Source organism: Ambystoma mexicanum, chromosome 7p (genome assembly GCF_040938575.1).
Source record: "Ambystoma mexicanum isolate Mex_15411 chromosome 7p, UKY_AmexF1_1, whole genome shotgun sequence".
Taxonomy (NCBI): domain Eukaryota; kingdom Metazoa; phylum Chordata; class Amphibia; order Caudata; family Ambystomatidae; genus Ambystoma; species Ambystoma mexicanum.
This window is the reverse complement of record NC_090939.1, coordinates 32709411-32736655: the sequence shown is the minus strand read 5'-3', so window position 1 is coordinate 32736655 and position 27245 is coordinate 32709411. Positions and strand designations below refer to the sequence as shown.

The following is a 27245-nucleotide window of genomic DNA, read 5'->3' as shown; positions in this document are numbered from 1 at the left end:
GATAAGTAGGACGCACAACACCCATAGCCTCAGTTATAGTTTTTTCCCAGAACGTGTGCCACCAGTTTTCTGCCAGTCAGACACACAAGGCCTTGCGGAACGCAAGCTGCAATCGCAAAAGAAATTCTGCAGCGGGGAAGGCAGGGAGGGAGCGATATGGAATTCCTCGTCGGACCATCCCATCGAAAGAACGTTACCAGGTAAGAAAGTAACTTGTTCTTCGAGGGGATTGGGTCCTCCGACGTATTCCATATCTATGACAGACTCCCAAAGCAGTACCAAGCAAGGAGGTGGGAAAGAATTTAGAATACAAATTTAGCATGCCCAATCAAATTGCGGAATAGAGAACTGCCTTGCCAAAGGCCAGATCTTGCCCTCTGATGGAATCAAGGGAATAGTGACGTACAAAAGTATGTACTGAAGCCCAGGTGGCTGCATCACAGATGTGACGAATAGGAACTCCCCTCTGCAGGGCAGTAGACGCAGCCACTCCTCTGGTAGAAAGGGCCAGCAAGCCAGCCGGAGGGTCCTTACCCGCCAAGCGGTAACACTCGGAGATAGCTAAAATAAGCCAACGAGACAAAGTCTGTTTCGTCACAGTTTGTCCCCAACGCTTTTCAGCGTAACCAATGAAAAGTTGATCATCCACTCTGGCCCGGGACATGCGCGAAATATAAAAGCTCAAACACTCTCCGAGGATCAAGCCTATGGAGCCTCTCCTCTTCCTTACCAGGATGTGGAGGAGGAAAGAACGCCGGAAGAACCTTCTGGCACAAATGAAATTCTGAAACCACCTTTGGAAGAAAAGAAGGACGAACTCTAAAGACAACCCTGTCCTTGTGAAACACAGTGCCTGTAACTCACTCACTCTGCGAGCGGAAGTAATCGCAACCAAAAACAGTCTTCAGAGTTAACAACCTCAAGGGGCAAGAATGTAAAGTCTCAAACGGAGCACCCATAAGAAACTTAAGAACAAGGTTCAAATCCCAGCCTGGCACCAGAAAAGGTGACGGAGGGAACACATTAGTGAGCCCTTTCAGAAACTGCGAAATTAAAGGAATTTTGAAATAGGAACACTCTTCAGACGAGCGCTTAAATATGGACAGCGCCGCCAGGTAACCTTTAATGGTCCCCACTTGCAAGCCCCTGTGGGCCAAAGAAAGAAAAAAAGACAAAACCATGGGAATGTCACATTCAAAAGGATCCACATTCTGAACTCTGCACCAGTCACAGAACTTTCTCCAACGGCAACGGTACAGAGACTTTGTTGCCGGCCGCCTGGCCGAGAGCAACACCTCCATCACGTCTTCAGGGAGGTCCCAATCCTTATACCTCAACCTTTCAGAAGCCAAGCGTGAAGATTGAGGGATCTGACCTCTGGTTGGAGAACCTGACCCCCCTCCCGTGAGAGCAGATCGTCTCGGTAGGGAAGACGACGTGGAGGGCAGATGGACAAGTCTAGAGGGTCCGGGTACCACGTCCTCCGGCCCCACGCCGGAGCAATGAGGATCATCCGGGAACCGAACCTCCGTAACCTCCACAGCACTTGCGGGATGACGGGGACTGGAGGAAACGCGTACAGCAGTGGGAACTACCAATCCACCACAAACGCGTCTCCTAAGGCTCCTTTTGGAGGAAATTCCCGTGAGCAAAACCTTTCGCACTTCCGGTTGACACTGGAGGCGAAGAGATCCTCTTGAGGGGTCCCCCAAAGGGTGAAGATCTCCAGGAGAATCTCCTGAGCCAGCTCCCACTCGTGAGAGATCGTGCTCTGCCTGCTCAGAGCGTCCGCCGTCTCGTTGTCGTCTCTGGCCAGATGAACCGCTGAGATCGAAACTTCCTGCTGGATGGCCCAGAACTCGAGCTGCATCGCCTCCATGCACAGCTGAAGTGACCCTGCCCCCCCCCCCTTTTTGTTGAGGTAGTGCATGGCCACCGTGTTGTCTGTCAGAATCAGGACACTTTTTCCACGCACAGTCGGCAGAAAAGTCTTCAGGGCTAGCCTGATGGCCCTCAGCTCCAACAGATTGATATGGAGTCTGGACTCCGACGGAGACCAACGACCGCTGACTGTCAACTCGTTGGCATGAGCTCCCCATCCCGTGAGGGATGCGTCCGTCACGATCGTCACCTCCGGCCAGGGCAGCCAAAATGGGGCCCCCTTCATCAGATTGCCCTCGACGGCCCACCACAGAAGGTCCTGGGCTACCGAGGGCGGCACCTGAACAGGGTCCGACAGCCTGCCAGAGGACTGAGACCACTGGAGCTTGAGTGCCCATTGCAAAGATCTCATCCGCAATCGAGCCTCTGGCACCAGAAGAATGCAGGATGCCATGAGGCCGAGCAGTCTCAAGAACTCGGACGCTGATAGATTCTGGGCAAACTGAAACTTGTGCACCATCTGCTGAATGTGAAGAGCCCTCACCTGAGGAGGAAAACACTGCCCCAGGGACGTGTCGAGCACTGCTCCGATGTACTGGAGCCGCTGCGTTGGTGTCAAATGGGACTTCTTTAAATTGAGGGAAAAGCCCAGCCTGTGAAGGGAGTGGCAGGTGACGGACAGATGATCCAGGACTTGCTCGGGAGAGCTCCCCCTGATCAACCAATCGTCCAGGTAGGGGTAGACGTGAATCCCCCCTTTCCTGAGATGCGCGGCCACCACCACCACCATGAGCTTGGTGAAAACCCTCGGGGCGGAGGTCAATCCGAACGGCAGGACCCGAAACTGAAAGTGCAAGTCGCCAACCGCAAACCTTAGGTACTTCTTGTGCTTGGGATGGATCAGCACATGGAAGTAAGCATCCTTGTGGTCGAGAGACACCAACCAGTCCTGAAGTTGAAGGGCCTGGAGGACTTGAGAAAGAGTCACCATCTTGAACTTGTCCTTCCCGAGGAGTTTGTTCAAACCGCGCAATTCCATGATGGGTCTCAATCCCCCGTCTTTCTTTGAAATCAAAAAATAAGGGGAATACCATCCCTTGTTCCTCTCCGCTACAGGCACCAGTTCTATGGCGCCTTTCTCCAGCAGGGCTTGAACTTGCTGCGCAAGGAGTGGATCCGGACTCTTCAAATAGAGGTTCCCTGGTGGATTGTCGTGAGGCCTCTGCCGAAAAGGAATACTGTAGTCGTGGGTTATGATCTCCAGAACCCACACATCCGAAGTAATAGCTTGCCACTCTACAAGATGCTGCGCCAGTCTTCCCCCAACCGGCGAACCATGGGACCTGGCCTCATGACTGAGTGGTAGCGGCTGCGGCGTTGCCTGAGGGCAAAGAGGCAACTGCTCAAGCGGCCTTGGCACCTTGAGTACCTTTGTTTCCACCTCTGGCACTCTTACGATGGCCTCTTTGACTACTAGCTCCTCTCGCTTTACTGAAGGACGAGTAATAGTGAAAGGAACCTCCACTCCATTGCTGTCCCCTAGGACGAAAAGGCAGAGGTTAGCGAACTGCAGCGCCCAACGATTTCGCTGCAGCTTTGGAGGTCTGCAACCTCTCAAGGCTCTCGTCAGCCTTGCTGCCAAAAACGTGTTCACCGTCAAAAGGCATGTTGAGGAGCCGGGACTGCACATCAGGAGCGAATCCAGACTTCCGCAACCACGCAAACCTGTGCATTACGGTGCTCGCCGCCATGGACCGGCTGACAAAATCCGCCAAGTCCAAACCCGACTGAACGGCCTCACACATAACATCCTTGCCATCCTGAACCATAGCAAGGAAACCATCCCGTTCGTCCCCTTCGGGAATATGATCAGCCGCTAATGCAACACAGTTCCACAGAGTGTGTGTGAAACGAGACAAGGCACATATGGAGTTGGCCGCCTGTGAAACGAGACAAGGCACATATGGAGTTGGCCGCCTGAAGCGCCATACCCCCCGAAGAAAACACTTTCTTCGCCTAGCCGTCAAAACGTTTGTCGTCCCTATCCAGAGGGATGGTAGGATACGACGCCTGCGTTGCCAGGGCCATAGCCGCCTGCACCACCAAACTCTCCGGGGTGGGGTGCCTAGACAAGTAGCAGGGGTCGCTACTGGCTGGACGGTATTTTTGCGACAAAAACTTGCCCACTGCCGGAAGACTCTCCAGAGCAGTCCAAGCCGCCGCCACCCTTCTCTGCAGAGCCATATGAAAAGGCAAGACCGGGTCAGTGGGTGGACCGAGATCAAGGATGTCTGTGAGATCATCCTGGACGAACTCCCCTGGCGGAGCTGACCAACCCAAGTACTCGTTAACCCGAGACATAAGGCGCCGATATGACGAATCGGCATGAGTGCCAGGCTCCGGCCGACAAAACTCCACCTCCGGAGAGGTGTCCAGTCCACTGGCATCATGCAGCGACTGCCTCAGGTCATCAAACTGGCTATGGCCCGAGATAAGGTCATCTGGAACCGGAACCGGAACCAGGCCGCCATCAGAGCCTTCATCACCCTCTGAAATGTACTCCAGGCGTGGAGAGGAAGACCTCTGCGGACCAAAGCATTGCCGGACCTTAGCCATAGCCTTTCTTAGGGGCCTACCCCGTGCCACGGGGCCCCTCCGACACCACTGCCTCGAAAGGCGTCGAGGGCGCCCAACGAGTCGGCGCCGGCGTCGACAGAAAAAGGCGTTGACGTCGAGCGAATCGGCGTCGACGTCAGCTGCAACGCCTCCAGCATCTGCAGCGTCGACAGTCCTCGGAGCTCCGAGCGTGTCTCTCGACAACCTGGTCGCCGACGATGATCCCCCTCGGAGGCAGAGCCTCGAGAGAAATCGTCGACCTTGGCGCCACAGGCGTCGACGTCTTCTTTGAAGACGGCACAGGATCATGCGGTCTCGAGCGCGTCGAGGACTGGGAACTGGAACGGGCATGGCGAGAACGGCTACCCTTGTCCGAGCAGGACCTCTCCCGCAAGCCGTGCGACCACCCGAGCCCAAAGGCGTACGGGCGGTGTCTCTCGACCGGTGCCGACCGACCCCACTCGGAGGCGCGGACGGACCGGTGCCCTGCGATTCCAGAATCGCTAGCATCTGCTTCCCGAAGGAAGCCCATTCCTCCGGTGTCGCTTGCATGGAGGGATAAGTGACCCGCCGACGGGCGGAGTCCTCGGAAGAGGACGGGGAAGGCGACCTATGCCGGCGCTTCCTGGAATGCCTAGAAGAGGCGGAGGAGTGGCGAGACCGACTCCTGGAAGGAGACCCACCGGACTTCCGACGATGACGCGGAGAGTCACCCCTCGAGTCATCGGCCGAAAGCCCCGCAGACCTCGACTTCTGGGGCTTAGACACCCTGCCTACCGACAGCTTCTTCTTGCATTCCCGCAAGGCCTTTGCAGTGAGCGACTGGCAGTCGACACAGTCGTTCGTATCGTGGGCCTCCCCGAGACACCAGAGGCAGGTGTCGTGCGAGTCCGTGACCGACATCTTGGACCCACAGTCCCCGCAGTTCTTGAAGCCCGGACGAAGATGAGAAAGACATCGCCACGAACAGGTCTTCACAACAAACCGAACAGGTTCAACGAACCGAGAATAGAAAACAGCAAACTCCAACGAGTCGAGGCGTACCGAGATTCACGAAGCAAACACGTTCGTGGAAAAAACGGAACTGAGGCTATGGGCGTCATGCGTCCTACTTATCACATATGGTGACGTCGGCCGTCGGAGGAGGTCCTCGGGGGCGGCGCATCGACGTCATCGATGCAAGACACAGACGCTAAAGATTTTCCGAAGCAGCACAGCTGTGGACATTACCTGTCATAGATATGGAATACGTCGGAGGACCCAATCCCCTCGAAAAAATCTCCTGAAAAAGCGCAAAAACGCAGCAAAAGCTCGAGAGCTACAGCACGAGGACTCCCAACACTTGAATGTGCGGTAAAAATCTGAGGATGGCTGCCAGAGGCGGGGCTTAGGGAGAGGGCAGTCATTGGCTGGGGGCAGTATGACCCAGAGACCAGTGATTGGTTACTACTAAGAAAGACAGATCAGAAACAAAACTGATACTGATTTTTTCTATACCGAGGATTCCCGGCCTGACGACAGGGAATATTCATGAGCATGTGAATCCATGCCAGACCCCATGCTGGAGAACCACCTTATCTCTATGGACTGTAACGAAAGTGTTTAGGACTGAAAGGGCCTGTGGTTCGCTAACTCTTCTTCTTGGCAACGAGCATTGTCCAGAGTTGCGAACAAGTCGATCTCTGGGAAGCCCCATAGCATAAAAACATTGGAGATGATGTTTTCGTGTAGTCGCCATTCATACTCTACGGGCAATGAGAAGTCTCTGCTGAGCACGTCCGCCAGAAGATTGAGTTGCCCTGGAATGTGTTGGGACAGCTGAATATCCTGTGTTTGAGAGCCCATTTCCAAATGTTCTTGGGCAGCTTGGATAGCACTGGAGAGTGTGTGCCCCCTTGCCTGTTCAGGTAGTACATGGCTGTGGTGCTGTCTGTCAGGATCAGGACTGTCTTCCCCTGTAACTGTGTCTGAAAGGCTTTCAGTGCTTTGAATAAAGATAATAGCTCCAACAGATTTATGTGGTTGGATGCTACTTCTGGGGACCACACGCCGTGTGCTGTTTGCTGAAGCAGATGAGCCCCCAACCCCGTGAGAGATGCGTCTGTCATGAGAGTGGCTTCTACTGCGTGGGTGGTGAAGGCTTTCCCCTTAAAGAGGTTTTCCCTCGACCACCACTACAGAGAGAGAACAAGGGCTGGCGAGACAAATACCAGAACTTCCCATTGTCCGCTGGCATGACATCACTGGCTGTTGAGCCACTCTTGCTTGGGACGCATGCGCAGACGCGCGTGAGGAACTAAGTAAATGCAGGGCGCCATCATTCCTTATAGTAGCATGGCCTTGCGTACCGTCACCTGTCGACTGGCTACATACTGAGGGATCTGAAACAGCATGTTCTGAACTCTGTCGGAGGGGAAAATGAAGCCATCCTCTATCCGAATTTGAGCACCTAGAAACTGTTTGACTTGAGTCTAGGTTGGATTTCTTCTTGTTGATGGAGAATCCCAGGCTGAATAGGAGGTCTATCGTCTTTTGAGTGTTCAACAGGCATGTTCCGTTGGACTCCCCTTTTATGAGCCAGTCGTCGAAGTAAGGGTAAACCGGGACGGATTGTCTGCGTAGGTGTGCTGCTGCCACTGCCAGTACCTTCGTAAACACCCTTGGCGCCGAGGCAATGCTGAAGGGGAGTACTTTGCACTGATAGTGCTTGTCCTCTATCATGAACCTTAGGTATTTTCTGTGCGTCAGCAACATTGAAATATGAAAGTATGCATCTTTCAAATCCAATGCTGCCATGTTGCTGTTTCAGCAGCAGGATTACTTCCTGTAACGTGACCATACGAAACCTTTGAGGTTTGACATGTTTGTTCGCTGGGAGCAAGTCTAGCACAGGGCGCATGGTGAGATCCCTTTTGGGTACAAGGAAGTACACTGAATAAATACCCTTGTTTACCTGTAGAATAGGGACGGCTTCTATGGCGCCCTTTTCCTGCAGGATCTCAACCTCTTGCAGTAGGCTGCATAGGTGTTCCGGCGCCAGGCGTCTTGATTTTGGCGGTCTGAATTGAGGTGGCCGGCAAAATTCTATGCAGTACCCGCGGGTGACGGTCTTGAGTACTCACTGACCTGTTCTCTCCTCCCATGCATGAAGGAATGATTTTATACGCCCCCGACTGGGGTGGCATGGGAGGGATCACTGATCTAAGGGTCATTTCTGACCTGAGACTGGGGAGCCTCTGGGGGTGTAACTCCGGCCTCTATCCTTTCCACGCCACTGTCCTCTAGGTGGATACTTGGTGATGGTATCAGATGCCCATCCTGAATTCCAGTTGTTTCCCGAACCATACTGTTTTTGAGGGGAGCAACACTGCCCACGAAAGGAACGAGAGCCGCCCCCTCTCTGTTGTGAAGCCTTTTGTTGCAGGGACCCGAGTCTCTCATGTTCTTTTTTGGCTGTCTCAAGTGCTTCGTCCACTGCCTTGCCGAACAAGTTGGTTTCTTCAACGGGATTGTACTCTTGCATCTAAAGTGTTCTCAAGCACATTCTGATTGCCTTCTGATACAATTGCGAGCAACTTAGCCCGCATTAGTTCAGGTAGTTCTTGAAGGCGTTCTTGCAGCAGGTTCCACTAGACGTCTCCATAGCTAGCCAACAGAGTGGTGTTATTGGCTATTCGGGTGGAGAACGCAGCATCAGTCGTGACCCTCTTCCCCAGTGCATACAACCTCTTGCATTATTTATCAGGCGGTGCTTCACCTGTAGACAGGGGTACACCAGCCCTTTTTCTAGTGGTGGTAACTACCAGTGAATCCGGAGTGGCATGGCCTTTGATGTAAGCAGGGTCGGTAGGAGAAGGGCGAAACAACTTCTCTACCCTGGGATTAATAGCTCTGGTCTGAGCTGGTGTCAACAAAGGCGCCCGTCTCCCCTTAATCGAATTCAGCAAGGGAATGGCCTGGTTGGCAGGAGGCTTTCTCTTCAATATATCCTCTACAACATACGCATCCGGCAAAGCCTCTTGTGTTGAGATCTGAAAATGCTCAGCTGCCTTTTTCAAGATGGCATTAAACGCCATCTGATCATCCACAGGTGAGGCTTGGCGGACTGGACTGGAGGGAGGGAATCCATACCCAGGGCGTCAGGGTCCAAGGTAGGAGGAGGGGGCGCCCATGGTTGACAATAAGCCTGGTGGCTATCTTCCCAAGTCGCCATTGGATCTGCAGGATCATCAATATTGTCCCCAAAGGGGGCATCATCTTGTACATGTGTGCACAGGGACCTTGTCATCAGTGATGAGATAAGTATATTCGTCATGACGATCGTCAAAAGTCCTCTGAAACTTGGCCATAGGTATAAACAGAAGGTCCTCAAGAGGCCTTTTGGGAGCAAACCTCTCAGAAAAAGACATTTCTGTAGTCCGTCTATACACCCCTCAAACTTCTCCCTGGTACATGAAGATGAACCAGATGAGTCTAGGGGAGGAAAGGGGTCATTTCGACTCCCTTCTTCTGTAGAGCATCAAGATTGGTCTCCTGAAGCACTGGCCAAAGGCAAAGGGCTCTCAGAGTAGTCCTTGTGTGGTTCCGGATGTTGTGCGCATCTCTAGGACGTTCCTTTTATTTTGCTGTCTCTTTCGACCGTTCCTTATGTTTAACCGCTAAGGCGATGCTATCGCTGATGCTCAGGGTAGTAGGGAGGTGTGCCGGTTGAACTGGTGGCTCTGCGGTGGATTTCGGCATCACCGGGGCCATAAGCGGTGTCAGTGCTTTCTTCTGCAGCGTTGCAATGGCCGCGTGTGTTTTGGTGCTAGCGCCCTTTACTTTAGATTACCCAGACGCATGCCGCTGCTGCGGTTGCGGGGAAGGCTGCTGATCATACAGATTAGTGGATCCCGTCAAAGTATCCGACGAGCCCATTGGTGCATTGGAATGATTCGACTGTACCACCGAAGCAGAACCTTGGATTGCGAGTTTAGTGTGGGAACCTTGTGCGTCTCTGTTGCTGAGTGTCTCCCCCACAGCATGACTCACGTCGTGCCAATCCGGGTCGGAGATGGATGCTGCAGATCGAGAACTGTCCTCTGTCAGGTCAATGGCCTCCAAAACGGAGCCTTGGCCATCCCTAGTCCCTTCATCACACTCGACGGCTGTGGCGGCAGGGGAATCACTTTCGGCCTGCGACATACCGTAGGCCGCCCACCGGTTCAAACGGTGCTCCTTAATCGTCTTTGGACACAGGAGTTTATAGGCCGCCTCGTTGTGGTTGAGAGGGAGACAATTATTGCACTGACAGTGCTCGTGTTTCCATGGATATTTGGCCTTACACGAAGGACAAAATGTAAATGGAGTCCTGTCCATAGCGCAGGATTTTCATAAAACAACGACAAAACACAGGGAACAAAGAAAGGGGAAAAGGTATTCTTGAAAAGAATAGGACCACCCGCACGATCAACAGGCATCGAAATTCCCAGCAGTCTTCAGCGGTGCACAGGATTGAACCGTCAAGGTGATTTAACGGGAATAAACGACCAAAGGTCGATAAATACAACAATAACACAATCTCTTATGAAGAGCTCCGCATTAGGGCGAACAGATAACTAGGTGGAAAAAAACAATCTGAGGGACCTCGTGAGGGATTTTGGGTACACTCCACGTCACGTTACATAGTGTTACATGCACGCCCATGTCGACATCCCCTTTCAATCCTTGAAAGACAAGCTGCAATACTCTGCGGTTACCAGTGGATGTCGGACTATATGCACAGCATGTGATTCTAAGAAGATTAACAAGCATCAGAAAAAACACATCCCTCTACCACAGCACGATCTTGGAAATCACATGGCAAATTGCACACCCCTCCAATACCCAACTTAACCCAACGCACCATGCCTCCACAGAAAACTACATTACAGACTCCAAAAACAAACTCATGCAGATTCACACACCAAAACCATCCAAACTAGAAGCAAACCGAACATAGTGCCTGCAGACAATGAAAATGGCAGCAGTATGCAGTATAGGTCTCAATAGCATATGCCTTCAGCAATGATCCATCCCTGCTCAGGGGCTCACCTCTCTGAAATTTGCTGTGCAACGTCATCGTTCTCCATTACGAACTGCAACAGGTCCCTGCAAGAGTTCAGAAAAAACACACATCAGAAAAGGGTTTTCTTAATAAGAAATATTTTATCTTAAACAAACAAGTAAATCCACAATAAAGATCTTGCAATAGGGTAAAATATCACACAAATAATGGCTAGGGTTAGAAATGACACCCTAAACAGAAAATGCCTTTACAAGCCATAGACCATGAACTGTTACACAAAGTAACATTTGCTAACGTTAACACCCACGAGTATGCTTCGTATCTGTAAAACGCATGTGTACTTCTTGCTCAAGACGTTCACATTGATGTGATGAGATATGGACACACCCATGTTGCCAAATCCAAAAGAAAATAAATGCTGCCCAGTTTCAGGAATGTGGCAACGTCGGATAGGTTTTTGATCCGGATTTACAGAATGGGTGATGGATTAATTGCTCTTTAGATTAAGGGCACATTCAGAGATCCTGTATGTTCAGGGCACCAGGACATGGCAGGATCACATCACATTTTCACCCCAGGGTGCCGACATTGGGCAGTGGTGAATCACAGGAGAAGCAGAGTACAGACCAATAATCTAGTCCAGGGTGTCTCACGTTCCTTCCTTTCCGGTATTGACCAATGGCAGTTGAATAAAGCCTTGGAGGTCAGCACAAATAAGTTATTATTAATTGCAAACTGTGTGATGGAGCAGGAAGCAATGTGGCGCCACACGGGAAGGAGATGGGCTGAAAGTAGGTAGGTCTGTTTGCTCCAATCACGTCCAACTAATGTATGCCTTGGTAAAGGGGTATGGCGTAGTCCACCAAGTTAGCTTCTTGGGAACTGAGAAGATGCGAAGCTTGAAATACAACTGTGTCTAACTGAGCAGACATTGTATTAACGGTATAAATAACGGTATAAAACCACTGTTCGCAGTTAGCCAGTTTGTCAGCTCTCATCAACTAGTTCTGTTCCACTGTGCGGTTCGATTTGTGCTCGCCCAGCTGTAATAAGCCGCGTTCCTTCTTACCCGGTGTGCGCTCTTTTTGGACGGCTGGTAATTTGTTTATTATGAGCCCCAGAGGACCCCTGATACAGAAGCTTGGTTGAGTTCTGGCCTTGCTGCTAATATTATAACACTGGGTGATTTTAACACTGATTGATTGTGCGGCCAACTCCTATTGTTCAACAAAGATGAAGTCCATGTCCAGGCGCTGGGCTGGGAATTTGGTCTGATTTTTTTCAAGCTCTGGGACCTTTGCCTTCTTTTGCCAAAGGACCACGAGAGTGAGAAGCTGGAATACACATGGTCGCAACACCTTACCTTCTTGTGGATAGGTCATATTTTTGGTTCCACATAATAATTGTCTTATTGCTTGCCAGTAATTATAAATATATTGCATGTAAGTGTCATTTACCACTGACGTTTCCGGTGTTTCTCACAACAAATTAGAAACTTGTCCATGGTTGTCATTTTTAAACCGGGCCCCAATGGCTTGAGGGTGAGATGGAATAACTCCCTTTTCCACACATTTACTAACCAAGTAAGGGTGGCCGCTGACAGGCCAGGCATTGTTTATCTCTTTTCATGTGGGAAAATTAAAGATACAGTGGCAGATTGCCTTAACAAATCTATGCAAATGGGTTTTTCTCTTAAACAGGCAGGCCATCCTCATCGGTTTAATGCAAGAGTGGCAAAGGCTAAGAAAAGGTGAACCCTAAATTTCTGCCATCAAACTATCAGAAGAATCCTTCAACTCCCATAAAAGGAAAATAAGGCAGCACTATTGGAACTTTGTTAAAGGTCTGAAGCTTCGTCTCCTTATTATTGACAGCCAACAAGTAGTAGAATATTTGTTAAAATAAGATGTGTCTCAGTTTTGGAAACTGACAAACAAGTGTGCAGAGAAGGAGATGGTGAAGGAATTGTGCATAATTAGTAAAGACACTTGGGCTGGGCACTACGCTACTTCTTTTGCGGAACCCAAAAAGAATGGGGCGCCCGATCTGGCTACAGTCATATCAGAGGCTGTGTCTTGGACAGGTTTTGAACCTGAAGACATTAAACAGCTAATACAGAAAACCAGGAGGTCCAAGTTTTCTTGCTCGGATGATCTGGCACCAATAACTTTGAAACATGACCCTGATTTGTGGGCTTCTATTTTATTTAATCTTTTCAGAGAGATACTGGGGCCCTTCGTTCTTTGTGGAGTCTAGCATACATTATTCCAGTCTCTAAAAAAAAAAGTGCGATAGCTCTAATCCAGTAAACTATAGACCCATCACCCTTTTAGATGATGTTAGTCAGTTCTTCACAGCTATTGTCTTGAAGGAGCTTGAGTTTTGAGGAACTAAACTAACATCTTAGCATATAGCCATGTTGGTACCACACTAAATGAAATTATCTTGACCCACATTCGGGCCTCATGTCACCAAGGGAACTCTGGGTACAGTCTACATGGCTTCTTCATATCCAACTAGTGCTTTCGACAGAGTTAACAGACATACATTGTTGCATACATTGTTGGAGAGGGGTGTTCCCTCCCTCTCCCTTAGTAAAGTTGATCTCTGCATTTCACCACATTACTTATGTAAAGATAAGGATTTTGAAAGATGGCTCTTTAGGCCAATAAAAACATCTGTAGGACTAAGACAGGGCTGCCTTTCAGCCCCCTCCTTTTCAATGTTTAGCTCTTGGATTTGGAGGATCTGTGGGATTCCATCAATTCCTTTCTTATCAGACTTGGCTCAGTGAAAGCAAATTGGTTGTCTTTCGCTGCCGACTTACTATTCTTTGACCTGACTAGAGTGGGACTACAACGTAAATTGACAGCCTTTGCGTTATATGCTGAAGACAATAATCCGATAGTTAATGGGAACAAGTCTAGAATAGTCATATTTTCTCAGAACTAGAAGTTGGGTTGGGGAGCCGGTAATGCATACTTTGGAACTTACACACTATTCGATATCTTGGTTTTAACCTTACTAATAGGTATCCCTGCGAAGCCACGGCAGGTCTTCTGAGAGCCAAGTCCCAATCCTTTATTACTCAGCTAAAGAGATTACGTTTATTGATGTGTAGTTTTTCTTTACTCCCATTCCAGAAACTTCATCTGGCGAAAATAGTGCTGTGTTTAATATATATTATTATGTATTTATTATTATATGGCCTAGCCTTCTCTATATGATTTCAGTTCTTTTCTAAACTCTCTTGAGGTTTCCATTTGAAAGCTGGGTCGAGGTCTCCCTCGGTCTGTCCCCAATTGCATTATACAGCTCAGGTTTGGTCTGGTATCACTGGCAGTCCGAGTGATATGGTTCAAAATGCAACTGTTCTACAAGCTGCGAGTCCCCCCTGCCGAACTCGCTTTTTCAGTCCCTTTAACTATTGTTTTTTTTTTATAACACATTTTATTGATTTTTAAGACAAACAAACAAGTACAAGCACACTCTAAATGGAAAGGTCATTGTCTGTCTCCCCCCAGTAAATGCAAATAGTTGAGAATGAATCCACATTTTACAGAAAATCATACCCCCTTCCCCTATTATGAGCACACAAGAATCACCAAGATGTATCCCAACATGTCCCTTCAATCAACTATTCCGAGCTGTATTTCAGTGGGCGTCTTCCTATTTTTGCCATACTTTTCGCGCCTTTGCCGGGCATCCTCTGGCTGTGTACACCCTGCGCTCCATTGCAACACAAATGTCCACTTCCGTCACCCATTGATCGTAGCTCGGCGTCACTTCCAACCCCCATTGTTGTGCAATGTTCCTTTTTATTAGTGCAGTGGTGGTGAACAGAAACAGCTTTTCATATCTTGACAGCTCAATTTCACCCGCCATCCCCAGCAGTAGTAGTTTTGGGTCTCTAGGAATCGTTTTTCCCATGACGGTTGATAATTCATTGCAGCATGCCTCCCAGAATTGTTGAATGTGGGCGCAATCCCACAGGATATGGAAGAAGGTGCCCTCCTCAGTTCTACACCGCAGACAGGCTGGATCATTTATCCTTCCCCATTCATAGAGCGCTACCCTGAGGTAGTATACCCTGTGCAGCATCTTTAGTTGAATCAGCCTTGACGATATAGCCACTTCCCTGGGAAACATCAGTGCACAGACCCATTCCTCCGGTAGTATAGTACCCACGTCAGTTTCCCATTTGGCCTGTAGCCCTGACAGTTCTGTTGTGCCGAAGGAGGTTATGGCACTGTACAAAACTGATGTTACTTTGTGGGTGATTCGTTCTGGGAATAGGTTTCGTTCTATTGGGGTGTATTCCGGCAGGGAGTTCATATCAGGGAGGCTGACCTGTAGTGCGTGATGCAGCTGGGTGTAGTGGTATTGTTTGGTTTGCGGGAGATTGAAGTGGAATGCTTTTTCCGTAAATGGAATTACGTTGCCTTCTTTCACAACATTGCCTATGGTCAGTGTCCCATGCCGCAACCAGTTCGGCCATTTGGGGAGCGTGTACACTTCTGGGAGGTTCTTGTTGTTCCATAGTGGCTGTGCTTGGGATAGCTTGTTTTCCCATCCCACGAATTTATGTGTGTCTCCCAGATCCGGGTTGTGTGTAATTGCATGGTGGGAGTGGTCATTCGGGTTTTCCTCAGAGATATTTCATGATGGGTTTTTCAGGGGTGTTTGTCTCTGGTGGTCTGTTATGTGGCGCAGAGGTATCTCCATGCAGTTTATCATTCACGACTGCCATTTGACTGGCCCAGTAGTACGTCTGCAGTCAGGGGAGCCCAATTCCACCCTCCCATATGGACCTCTGGAGAGTGGCGAGCGCCATGCGTGGGTGGCCATCATTCCATAGCAGCTTCCGTAGTGTTTGATCGATTTTCCTAAACTCGTTTGGTGGGATAAGTAGCGGAGCATTTTGTAATATATACAGGAAACGGGGCAGGGCCATCATTTTGAAGAGTGCCGCTCTGCCTAATGTTAATGGAAGGGTTGACCAGTGTCTGGCATCTTCCGCAAATTTTGTCATTACCGGGTGTAAGTTCTTAGGGATGTAGTTGTTCAAGCTGTCTGTGATTTGTATACCCAGGTATCTAAATTGTTCCCTCTCTACTTGGTAGGGGCAGTGGGATGGTATTGTTTCTTCTTCCTGTCCTAATGGGAACAGAATGGATTTGGCCCAGTTAACGCGTAGGCCGCTGAACGAGCCATATCTCTCCAACACAGTAGTCACTATGGGGCAGGATCTTACTGGATCTTTTAAGTATATGAACAGGTCATCTGCGTATAGGGACACTTTGTCTTCCCAGTTTTCCGACCAGTGGAAGCCGTTCCATGTCGCTGTGTCTCTTAACACTATCGCAAGGGGTTCGATCGCTATCGCAAAGATCATAGCTGATAGGGGGCATCCCGGTCTTGTCCCTTTTCCTAATTTAAAGGAGTTAGATACATGACCGTTCACTTTTGTCACTGCTACCGGTGATTTATAAAGTAATTTAACCCAGCTCATGAATTGTGGCCCAAAGCCCAACCTCTGCATTATTTCCCAGATTGCTTCCCAGTTGACTGAATCAAACACTTTTTCAAAGTCCACTGCCAGTAAAGCTAATGGGCCCTTAATAGTGGTCGCTTTCTCCAATGCTGTGTGTAACCTGAGCATATTCATACGCGTGGATCTTTGCAGCATGAATCCACATTGATCCAGGTGAATCAAGGAGGGTATGATCTGCTGCAGTCGGTTAGCTAGTGTTTTTGCTAGGATTTTGGTTTCGGTATTAATGAGAGAGATGGGTCTGTAAGAGACATCTGTCTGGAGGTTTGTTTGCCTTGGGCAATACTACTATAGTGGCTTTCCTAAGATCCTGATGGAGGCATCCCTCTCTACGCGAGGCCTCGTACATCCTCAATAGGTGTGGCGTTATCACGTTTGGGCCTATTTTTTTTTCACACTTCTACTGGGAGGCCATTAGGTCCCGGGGTTTTCCCGGATTGGAGGTCTGCTATGGCTGTGGTTAGCTCATCCTCTGTGATATCTTTTTCTAACAGAGATATCTGGTCAGGTTTAAGAGTGGGGAGGGTGATTCCTGCTATGATTGAAGTGTCTATGGGGGACATTGGTGTTTTAAAGAGCTCAGCATAATAGGTTGCGAATCCTTCCGCTATGCCCCGATCTGCTGTTATTGGTGCCTCGTCTTGTATCCCGATTGCCCTAACATGTCTGAGGCCCTCATCCCTCCTCTCCAGCCATGCTAGCATTTTACCCGCTTCGTCTCCGGTTTCGTACACCCTGGCGCGCATCACTGTGTGTGCCTGCTAGGTGCTGTCTAGGGCAATATTCTGTAGCTGTTTTTGTGCCAGCTGTAATGCGCGGTGTGACTCTGGTTGGTTTAGGGATAGGTGGGCTGCCTCTGCTCTTTGTACTTGTGCTTCAGCTTCCTTGAGTGATCTTAACTTTTCTCCTGCGGGCTGTGATCCACGAGATGGGTTCCCCTCTTAGTACCGGTTTATATGCCTCCCACAACACTGTTGGGTTTTCCACTGAGGCTGTATTTAGTTCAAAATATGATTCCGTAGCTTTCTTAACATGATCCACTAGTTCAGGGAAACCAAAGTAATAGTTGTTTAGCCGCCAGGTGGGCGGGGGGGCCGGCCGGCCTGTTGGTAGTGAGTTCTAGCATGAGAGGGGAGCGGTCTGAGATGCCTCTGGGTAGTAGCTGTGCCTCGCTTGCTAGGTGTAGCTCGACTGCCAGGAGAAAGAAGTAGTCAAGCCTCGATAGGGAGGCATGCGCTCCGAAGTGGAATGAGTATTCTCTTACATCAGGGTGTAAGTGTCTCCACATATCCTTCAACCCCAGAGCATTGGTAAATGTAGCTAGTTTGGTACGTGTGGAGGGGTTCCTAGTGCGAATATGTGTGCAATCGAGTTCTAGATTCATGACCTCATTGATGCTCCCCCTATTATCATCAGGTTCGAAGGGTCTTCAGCGATTATGGGTGTTATGTCTTTAATTAAGGAGATAAGCAGGGTTGGCGGGACGTAGATAGCTAACATGGATGTGGCGCGTTGCCAGAGAGTTCCGGTTATATGTACGAATCTACCCCCTGTGGCTTGCGTGACGGATATCAGGTTAAATGGTAGCCGTTTGTGTATTAGGATGAGTACTCCGTGGGACCCCATGGAGAAACCAGAGTGTAATGCTATGCGGTACTTGGTTTGTTTAAATAAGTTGCAGTTTGTACCTACTAGGCGAGTTTCGGTCAGGAACGTTGCATCTGGTGCATACCAGTTTAGTAGTTGTAATACTAGGCACCTCTTAATGCTACTGTTAGCCCGTTCACATTCCATGTCATAATCCTAATGGATTTGGTATTGATCCTATTGGGGGGTTCTGTCATTCCAGCTGGGGGATGGGTATGTCAGGGTGTGTTGTATGTACTTTGCTATGGTGCATTGCATCCCTATGGCGGGAGCCAGACCTTGACCCAAAGTGTGCGTTAACTTCCAGGCCCATATATGAACAAGAACCTTCTTAGAACAATAAACTAAAGAAACAATTACAAATTCCCCTACCCCCTCCCCATACTCTGCCCCAACTCGAAGTACCTGTCGCCCGAACATCAGTCGGAGCTCAACTAGAGTCTACTCCAGACTGCAATTAACAACACTTACAACACCCACAGCTGTTCCCAACAGGCTGGGGGGTCTGCGTTCGTTTAAGGCGGCCGCTCATTTACTTTCATCCATATCGAGTGTTTTACTGCGTTCCTTTTGTGAGTCGGGAGTTCCCTGCTGCTCCGGCGCCGGTTTTCAAGCGCGCGGTACGGCGCTAGCTCTTATGTCAGCCCTCCCCTTCGTGCGGAGGTAAGATTTCGTCTTGGTCCGGTGGCTGTTTAGGGGGCTCTCTGACCGGTAGGATTCCAAGGTGCCCATTTCTGTTTCTCTGAGTCGCTCTCCAATCGCCATCTATGTGCAGTTCCACCCATCTCCAGGCTTCCTTCTGGTCGGTAAAATGGACTGTCGTCCCTTTATGGAAGATTTTCAGTTGAGCTGGGAAGACTAGGCCGTATTTTACGTTCAAGGAGCACAGTTGCTTCTTAAATTGATAAAATGATTGCATTGCCTTTTGTGTAATCTGGAAAAAATGCTATCCTTGAGCCATTGTAGGTTATTGTACATTTTGTGCGTGCCATTTGCAGCAGTGCGTCCTGGTCTCTGTAGTTTAGAAATGTTGCCACTACCGTGCATGGCGGGGTGCCGGGTATTGGGCGTCCGGTGGGTACTCGGTGAGCCCTTTCTATCAAGAAGAATTTTGAGAAACCTTTTTGGTCGAACAAGTCCGTCAGCCATTGCTCCAGAAACAACTCCATCCTGGAGCCTTTGGTTTTCTCCGGCAATCCTATGATCCTTACATTGTTTCATTTTGATCTGCCCTCTCCTTCATCTACCTTCCCTTCCAGTACTTTTAGGCGGGTTGTACCCCTGTTCAGCTGCTATTCTAGGTTTCTCAGTCCATCCTCTGCCCGGATATGCGCTGCTCTGCCTCCCCAGTGCGGGAGGTTAGTTTTTGGAGATCATTGAGTAGTAGTGAGACATCCACGCCAATTCCATCTATTTTCTGCTCCATGGAGGCACGTGAGTCAGCGATTGCCGCCATGATATCCTTCAAGGATATTGCGTCCTCTTCCCCCTCCATTGTTTCCAGGTGGGTTTGTTCTGCCAGCGTGTTTGTCACAGATGTGATGAATTGATCAATCCTGCTTTGCATTCCTGGCTTTTTGGTTTTCTCTTTGCCCATATTGGAGACTCGCGATTGTGCTCAGCGAGTTTTGCCTTACTCGTGTCTGGGTGAGTTGGGGACTGCTTATTTTACTGTTGTCTGTCGCCGATGATTGGCAGTTTGCTGCTACTTGTACGGGTGCCCTTCGGATGTTTCACACAGCTGCTGCTCCTGAATTGGCTCAATTGTTCCCACTGAACCAAATGGGTCTTTATTATCACCTTTGCAGGGCGTTCGTGGCCTTTGGTTTGATGCGCTCTGGTGCACGGGCTTACTCCTATGGGGGAGTTTGTTACTGTGGTCTCCTGCCGTAGGGCACTGTCCGGGTACGCACCGGTCTGAGGTTTTCTCGTGTGTGCACCCACTATGGTGGAGTATATTGTTCACTTTCAGGTGTGGGGTGTTTGCCGTCCCTTGTGGGGCTTCCCGCTTTCTGACTTTTGGGGTTATTAGCGTTTTATGGATTTACTGCTTGTTTGCTCCGGGTGGAGGCCCTGTTTTCGTGTGCCCCGGATTGTCTGTCTCCATGTCCGGATGTACCTGCTGACCCCGGCCTCACCTTGCTGCTCCCCAGTGTCGGCTCTCAATCCTCCAGTGCAGCAATGGCCTGCGTATTGGGTATCAGGGCTCCCTGAACCAGTCGTTACCTATTGCCGTTAGATTCACCTTTTTCCCCCCCGTTTGTTTTGAGTACGCTCACGGCAGGGTTTGGGTGGGGGACGCCCCCGCTCCCTCGCCGCAATGCAATCACCAGCTTTGAGTTTTGTTTGGGAGGGTCTGGGGGGTTCGAGCCACACCCGGCTCTTTCTGGCCGCGTATCCCACAGCTGCTTCCTTGTGGCAGTTCCTCGTCCGTGCCCGTTGTCACCGGGGTATTCCTCTTGGTTCCCGCTCCAAGCGCGGTGGGCCCGCTCTCCCTCGATGATTTGGCGGCGAGGTGGGGGGGGAGGCCGCCCACAGCCGCGGCGGTGAGTGCCGTGCTGGTGGGTAGATGTTACGGTCTGCCTCTCCCTGTCCCGCCGCCTATGTAGCACAGGCCAGCCCCAGGACAGCCCTACCCCTCGCGGCCTCGCTCGCACCCACCTCTTGCAGGGAGTCGTTGTGCACTGCCTCTTTTTGCATCTCTAGTCCTGGCTGCTGCCCGATCAGGTACTTATGTTGGACTGGTGGGCTTGCATCTGAGCCACGTAGTACGGCGCCATCTTGGAATCGTTTCTCCGATTCGTCTCGGAAACTTCCTTGCTCGCCTGCAGCCTTGGTCCTTCACCATCCGCAGCGATTTCCCACTATTGTCTGTAGCAGCAGTTCCTCTCCCGGTAGGTGTATGTTTATATCGATCCAACACTGATAACAGGCTATTTCATCCAGGATACCGCATCGCTCTGGTGCTGGCCACGCCTCCCCTTCAACTATTGTTGAAGGAAAATGATATCCCTTTGTTAAAAGGTTTTGGGTCAAATTTGAAATCCATATTAAAAACGATGGGGCTGGATGAAAACTTTAAGGCGAAACCGGAATTAGTAAAGAAGAAGCTTTTTGACCAAGGCTGGTGTTTGACCGTCGATGGTTTAGGTACTTGTTCTCTGCACAAGGAATATGCTTGTTTTCTGAGGAAGAGAAGGATTTTACCAAGCTATATTTCTTAGTTAAAAAATAGTCCATAGGCGCCCGTCTGCGACAACGAACACGGCTAAATGACCTGTTCTTTGGGAAGGTACCCACTCAAGAGTCCACAGCCACACTTTATCTCACTGTACTTTCAACAAAGGGAAATATCCATTTGCATATCAGTCTTTGTGTCGCTCATATGGGTAGTCCAGCATCTAAATGCTATGGCAATTCTCTTCTGAACAAGAGTACAAACTGCAACCCCAGACATGTGTTTCAGCTTTGTTGGACCTCATCAGTGAGGTGGTGCTGTGCCTCTCTGAGCACAGTGAGCAAGGGATCAACGTTTGGATGACCCTAGGAAACTTAGGGTGACTAAACCCAAGTCCATTAAACAGGGATGTCATTTCACCAAAATGCCAGGGGTAGCGGAAGTGACATCACACAAGCTTTGACCTCTGATAACATCACAGGAAGTTATGTCATTTGACCCCCCCACCCCAAAGTGATATCACGAGAAGCGATGGAACACAACCTTTCATACCTTGGCAAAACAGGAAGTGGCATCACATAACAAGTACACTACGAAAAGCATGGTTACGATATCACTATAATGTGATATATATTTCATACAAAAATGGATCACCATATGTATCATTAATATCAGGGTGTAGAGGCCCATATTATTAAATTACTTTGAATGAAAGCAGACGTCCAAGGCCATATGATGTGTTATGTGGAACACGTTTTTTTTTTTCTTTTTTTAAGAGGCCTGAACAAGAAAGCCAGCCACTCCAAGAATAAAGGGTCTCATTGCGCTGGCAACAGCTCAGGAGCTTACATAAAAAAAAAATAAAAAGAAAATTTAAAAAAACATATATATATGTTTGTGTGTCTATTTTCTTTTTAGGGGTCGCAAGGAAGACCACAGGGGTAGCAAGGAAGACCTCAGGGGTTGAAGCTGCGGCCCCTGGCGAGCCCCAAATGACATCACTGCCCTTCAACAATCAAAAAATAGTCCCAGGTTTCCTAAGGTCATCCAGACGTGCTTGCTCACTGTGCTCAGAGAGGCACAGGTCCACCTCACTGATGAGGCCCAACAAGGCTTAAACACATGTCTGGGGTTGCTGTTGGTACTCTTGTTTAGAAGAGAACTGCCATAGCATTTTGGTGCCAGATTGCCCATGTGGGTGGGAAAAAGACTGGATATTTCCATTCTGTGAAAGGTACACTGAGCTAAAGTGTGGCTGCAGACTCTCGAGTGGGTACCTTCCCAAAGGACAGGTGATTTAGTCGTGTTCGTTCTCAAAGAGGGGCGCCTATGGACTATTGTTTGTATATTTCTTTGTTTCCTGGCTATAATGCACAATCAATCTATATAAGATTCAATTTTTTAAAATTTTATTTGCATATTAGTTTATTACAAAACTTTACAAAAGATGAAGAATCTCTTAAAATCCACTCAATTTAGACAGGCACTCTTAGGAGAGGGAAGAATTAATTTGTAAGTTCTTTTTTTAAACTTGTTTCCTTTCTCATCTAACAAGTGACTACAGTACCCTCAGTGATTAGGCGTGAGATGGTAGATCTGGATATTTAGGTTTAGGCTTTCTCTAATGAAGTCAATCATAGCAATAGTAAGGCCTACATGCTCACCTCTTAAAGCCATTGACCACCATTCAGCAGCAGATAAGGATTCTGCGTTTGTGATGAATGTGGCTAGGTGCTTTGATCTCAATTCTGTTACGGCCTAACAGACCGTCACAACCGGTTGCAGGATTTCCCGTGATCCTACCAACATATCAAATCTACACATCAGCGATATTGTGTGGCCTTTTGACCTAGGTGCTGTAATTTCCATTGTTGGCAGGAAATTAAATCCGATTCTCATCGGCTGTGATCTGTATTCCGGAAACAGGAATCTCTTTATGTAGATCTGGGAGTCGCCGTGTGCTTTCTCCTCAAGCCCCAGCTGTTAGTAGCGTTTTTATTCATTACCTTCCTCCCATGTCAATATAAAACTCGTTCGCAAAGTTTTTGTTTTGTTTTGTGTGGATTGCACAATAACTCTTCTGAAGAGGCCTCAATTGTGCTTAGGAACATTCTGCTAAACTCTTTGCACATTAAGCCTAAAATTAAAATTTAACGTATTCCCCCACCTTGGAGTGTATGGGACCTAGGATTTCGTTCAAGGAGAATCACAGAATGGGTCATTTGTGTAAAAACCTTGAGCATAAGGTGGCAATCAAGCACTTGATATTCTCCTGTGAAGCCGCTAGACACGCAAAGCAGTATCATTTTGTTCCTTTTGTTCCTCGGAATGTGAGAATATTCTTTGGTCGAACTTAATGTGGGGCAATAGTATTTCTAAATTGCACAATCTAGGCGCTTTGAAATTGTATTTTACTTGCTGTATAAGCGCTAAACAAGCAAATAAATAAAAATAAATATTGGATGATTTTACATGTTTAAAATGTTAGATTTACAAATGTAAATATATGTCAGTTTTAATATGGTTTTTTGAAAAGTAATTCATAATTTTGTCTTATTTCTTGCTGTCCTTTTTGTTCAGTATTTCTTTTTTTAATGTTTTTTTATAAAAATTATCATCGATTGGCAATTTTTTTGTATAGTGGAAAGGTTTTAAATTAAAACCGTATCATCTAAAACCTAAATTGATTGGTATGGAAAAATGTGATAATGCGACATATTTGGCCTTTTTTCTTACCCATATACTGAATGAAGCGGTTGACACTCTTGCCCCTCGCCTGACCAGATTGGTTAAGTTGCTGTCCAATAGGAATACCCGGTTTAATGAGGATGTCCTTGAGCTGTGACATATTAAAGGGGCAGCCCGAAAGAGTCTGGCGAAAATCCCCATCCTCAACAGCCTCTTCCCACTACAAACAAGCAGTGCAAAATCTAAAATTAGCCATTATTGCAGCTAAAACCACTTCCTTTAACAAAAGGATCACACAGGCCCAATCCAGTTCCAAACAACTCTTCATGGTCTTAAGAGAGGTTGAAGGCAAATCAGCCATAGGCCCAGTGCCCAACAAAGACCCTGATGTTAGGCAAGATTGTATGCATTAACCCTGTGGGAGACTACACCAGCCTTGTCCTCTTGGTAATAGGTAACCCACCTATTGGTATAGGTCTGTACTACACAAGTTGGTAGAGTGACTGCGCAGCCAGACTTATCTTAAAAGGGGTAAATGTGAGCTGTAGATATGCAACACAGATTCACAATTACAAGTATCCAAATAACACTTACTCTCAAGGTTTTCTAGTAAAATAATTATTTATTTAACGGTCAGTTTTAAATAAGCCTTCTTTGGGACAATAGAAATACACTTCATAAAACGTACTCAGATTTAAGATAAGCAAGTAGATACTTTTTTGGGATGCCTCACACACACTTCCTACACCGTGAGGCGTTTTCAATTACTAGGACAATGTTTGGCATTGATATATCACTTTTGGTACTTTATACAATTCTGAGGTTTGTGGAAAAGGAAAAAGTTAGGGAAGGAAAAAAAGGTTAACAGGTTCTCGGAGCATGTGAATACTTTCAATCTCCCAATGAAGTCTAGATTAGATCTTTCCCAGCAATACAAGGTAAGTGTATGCACCACCTATGAGGGATAGTTGGAATCAAAGTCAATGGGTCAGAAGGGTCTGCAGGGAGCCAGGACAGCCAAAGACAATTTGAACAATGTCTATGGAGCTGAGGCACTTACATAGCACAAAGGTCTTGCACAATATTAAAGAGTTTGTAATAAAATCACTATTGGGTCACAAGATGTTAGGCTTGTGAAGGGCAGAGCTGGAATCAACTCTGCAAAAAGCAGCTACTGCAAGTCTCCAGTGAGAACAAGCAAGCTATGGACAAGAGGGAAGTAACCCTTAGTCAAGACAGTACTTTAGTTTTGCAGAAGAGGATCCAGCTGGCTTATGTTCTGGTTGCAGTCCTGCAGATCCTGGGTTCCTGGGCCTCAGTCGTGGGGACAAGAGGGAGGACATCTGGAGGACTCCTGCACTGCAGTTTGAAGGTCGGCAACAGCTAAGGGCTCTTTCCAAATCAGCGGCACTTCGCGGTTTCAGCTACCGGCAAATAGCACCACTGCGGTTGTTGGACACTTGATGGGCTTCCCTTGTTTCTGGGGTCCAGCACTCTGGTGAGGTGGCTCAGGCTTGGGTCTTCCTGCTTCGGGAGGGTCCTCAGGATTTTCCTGGAGCTCTGATCCGACTTAAAGACTATGCACTCGATTCTGGATTTCCTGACCCCTGGCACTCGGTTCCAGCAGCAGCAAAGTAGTACAGCCAGTAGGGAGAGGTCTTCCAGCTGAGATCTTCTTGGGGTCAGTTGGTCCCACCAACCAAAGGGAAGTCGTTCCGGGCTTCTCTAGTCCATTTGGAGTTCGGAGCTTCAGCACTGCAACAGGGCTTCACCGGGAAGTTCAACGGTCCAGGAGGGTGCAGCAAGCTTCTCTTCCAGTTTCCTTCATCGGATGTTTCGTCCAGTGGTCGACTGTCTTTCGTTCCAGAAGCCACGCCTTTTATGCAGGTTTCTCCCATTCGTGCACAACCTAGCTGTCACTCACACAGCCAGCCAGCCAGCCAATCACCACTGGGTGCATTCAGGTAACCAAGGAGACTAAGGACAGGGAATTCCGGGCACCTCCCTCACTTCCTGCCCTGTAAGACACACTGGAGCCAGTGGTGAGTTTCAGCATTGAAGCCTGCCAAAGACAAAACTAACAAAAGAGTCAAACCTGGTTTGGCGTGCAGAGTAAAACCCAAGAAAGACCTCACAAGCAAATCAAGGCAATAAAGGAAGACCAGGCACATTTTATCCAAATGGGTACCCATGTGCAGCTGAGGATTCAGCTTGCAGTGGAAACACACAATGGTAGGAAAATTCGACCACTGCCACCAGCCATTTAAAGTAGTGAAGGTAACATAAAAAATGTTACATGAGTGAGTAGGAAAAGGGGCTACTAAGTAACCCCACACTACTTCCACATAAGATGGGGTGTACTGGACCTACATAGGAAAAACAGGTAAGTAACGGCAATTTCATTTTACTACTATTGGGAGCAGTAGTTCACCCAAGCGAAGGTATTTAAACCTTAAGAGAAATCCAAAGGACGTCTTTGTGACACTGCACTGAAGGTGCTGTGTGTCACAATACAGAAGGTAGATGCCTATGCAGCCTGTCAGACTCCAGTGTCCAAATCAGATAAACAAGACATGAGAGAGTGAGAAAAAGGTCTCGCTCACTCCAAGATAAAAATTAAAAGTCCTAAGTCCAGCCGAGGAGTTGGGGGTCTCTAAAGTTGAAGGGAATTAGCACAGAAATGAGAATTCTCCCCAACACCTGTCTGGTGTCAAGGAACTCGTGATGAATTCAAGCTCAAAATATAAAAACATCAGGATTCCATCAGTGAGCAACTGAGAGCTCTCCCCCCCCCCCCCAACTCTGCCGTCCACCGCACTGTATGGGACAATACTAACCCCCTCCAACCACTACAAGGAATGAGTTCTTCTTTACCCCCTCTACCGAGGCAGAAATAGCTAAATTAGCTAAAATCATAGGTGCCATGAAGCCCACTGTTTGTTGTGGCGATATCTGTCTCTCTGACATCTTCAAGAACTGCCTCGATCTCGTAGTGCCTTGGGTCACGAAGTTGGTTAATCTTTCCTTTGCTGAAGGCCACGTTGCTCTATTCCTGAAAGAAGCATGGATCCCTCCACTTTTGAAAACAAACGATCTCTATCCTTTTCAGACAAAGAACTATCGTCCTATTACGAACATGCCCTTTCTGCTTAAAATCTAAAAGTCGCGTACCTTCAGATACAGGATTTTATTGAGAGCAATGACATTATTGGCCCATGGCAGTCAGGCTTCAGAGCCAGACATGGCACTGAAACTGCCTTGCTGAACTTAAAATCCAATCTCTCCAACATTGTGGATGAAGGCCTTCCTGCTCTCCTTGTGCTGCTAGATCTCTCGGCAGCATTTGATCTTGGGGATCATTCTCTTGTAGTTTCTAGGTTGAGGGATCTGGTGGGTTGCTCGGGTGTTGCATCTTTCTTGGGGCCTCAATGCCAGGGTTATGTCGAGGACAAATCCGCCCCTTCTGCCATCTCTTGTGGGGTTCCTCAAGGTTCCTTCATTTCCCTGGCCCTCCAATAGACACATTCTACTCTTGGTTGATGCTCTTGGACAGCTTGGGTGTCCGGTATACTAACTATGCTGATGACACCCATGTGGTTTTGGAGATTTCGGACATCTACGCACAGGATGCAGCG

The 27245-nt window shown here is 48.4% G+C and overlaps 1 protein-coding gene across 1 annotated transcript in view; it reads right to left on the bottom strand.

Moving 5' to 3' along the window:
* The window catches only part of POGLUT1 (protein O-glucosyltransferase 1), a 300386-nt gene that overhangs the window by 39698 nt on the left and 233443 nt on the right, over positions 1 to 27245 (bottom strand). Inside the window, exon 10 of the mRNA XM_069635705.1 lies at positions 10570 to 10626. Within this exon, the coding sequence (XP_069491806.1) occupies positions 10570 to 10626 (57 nt within the window). The remainder of the gene's footprint in view (positions 1 to 10569; positions 10627 to 27245) is intronic.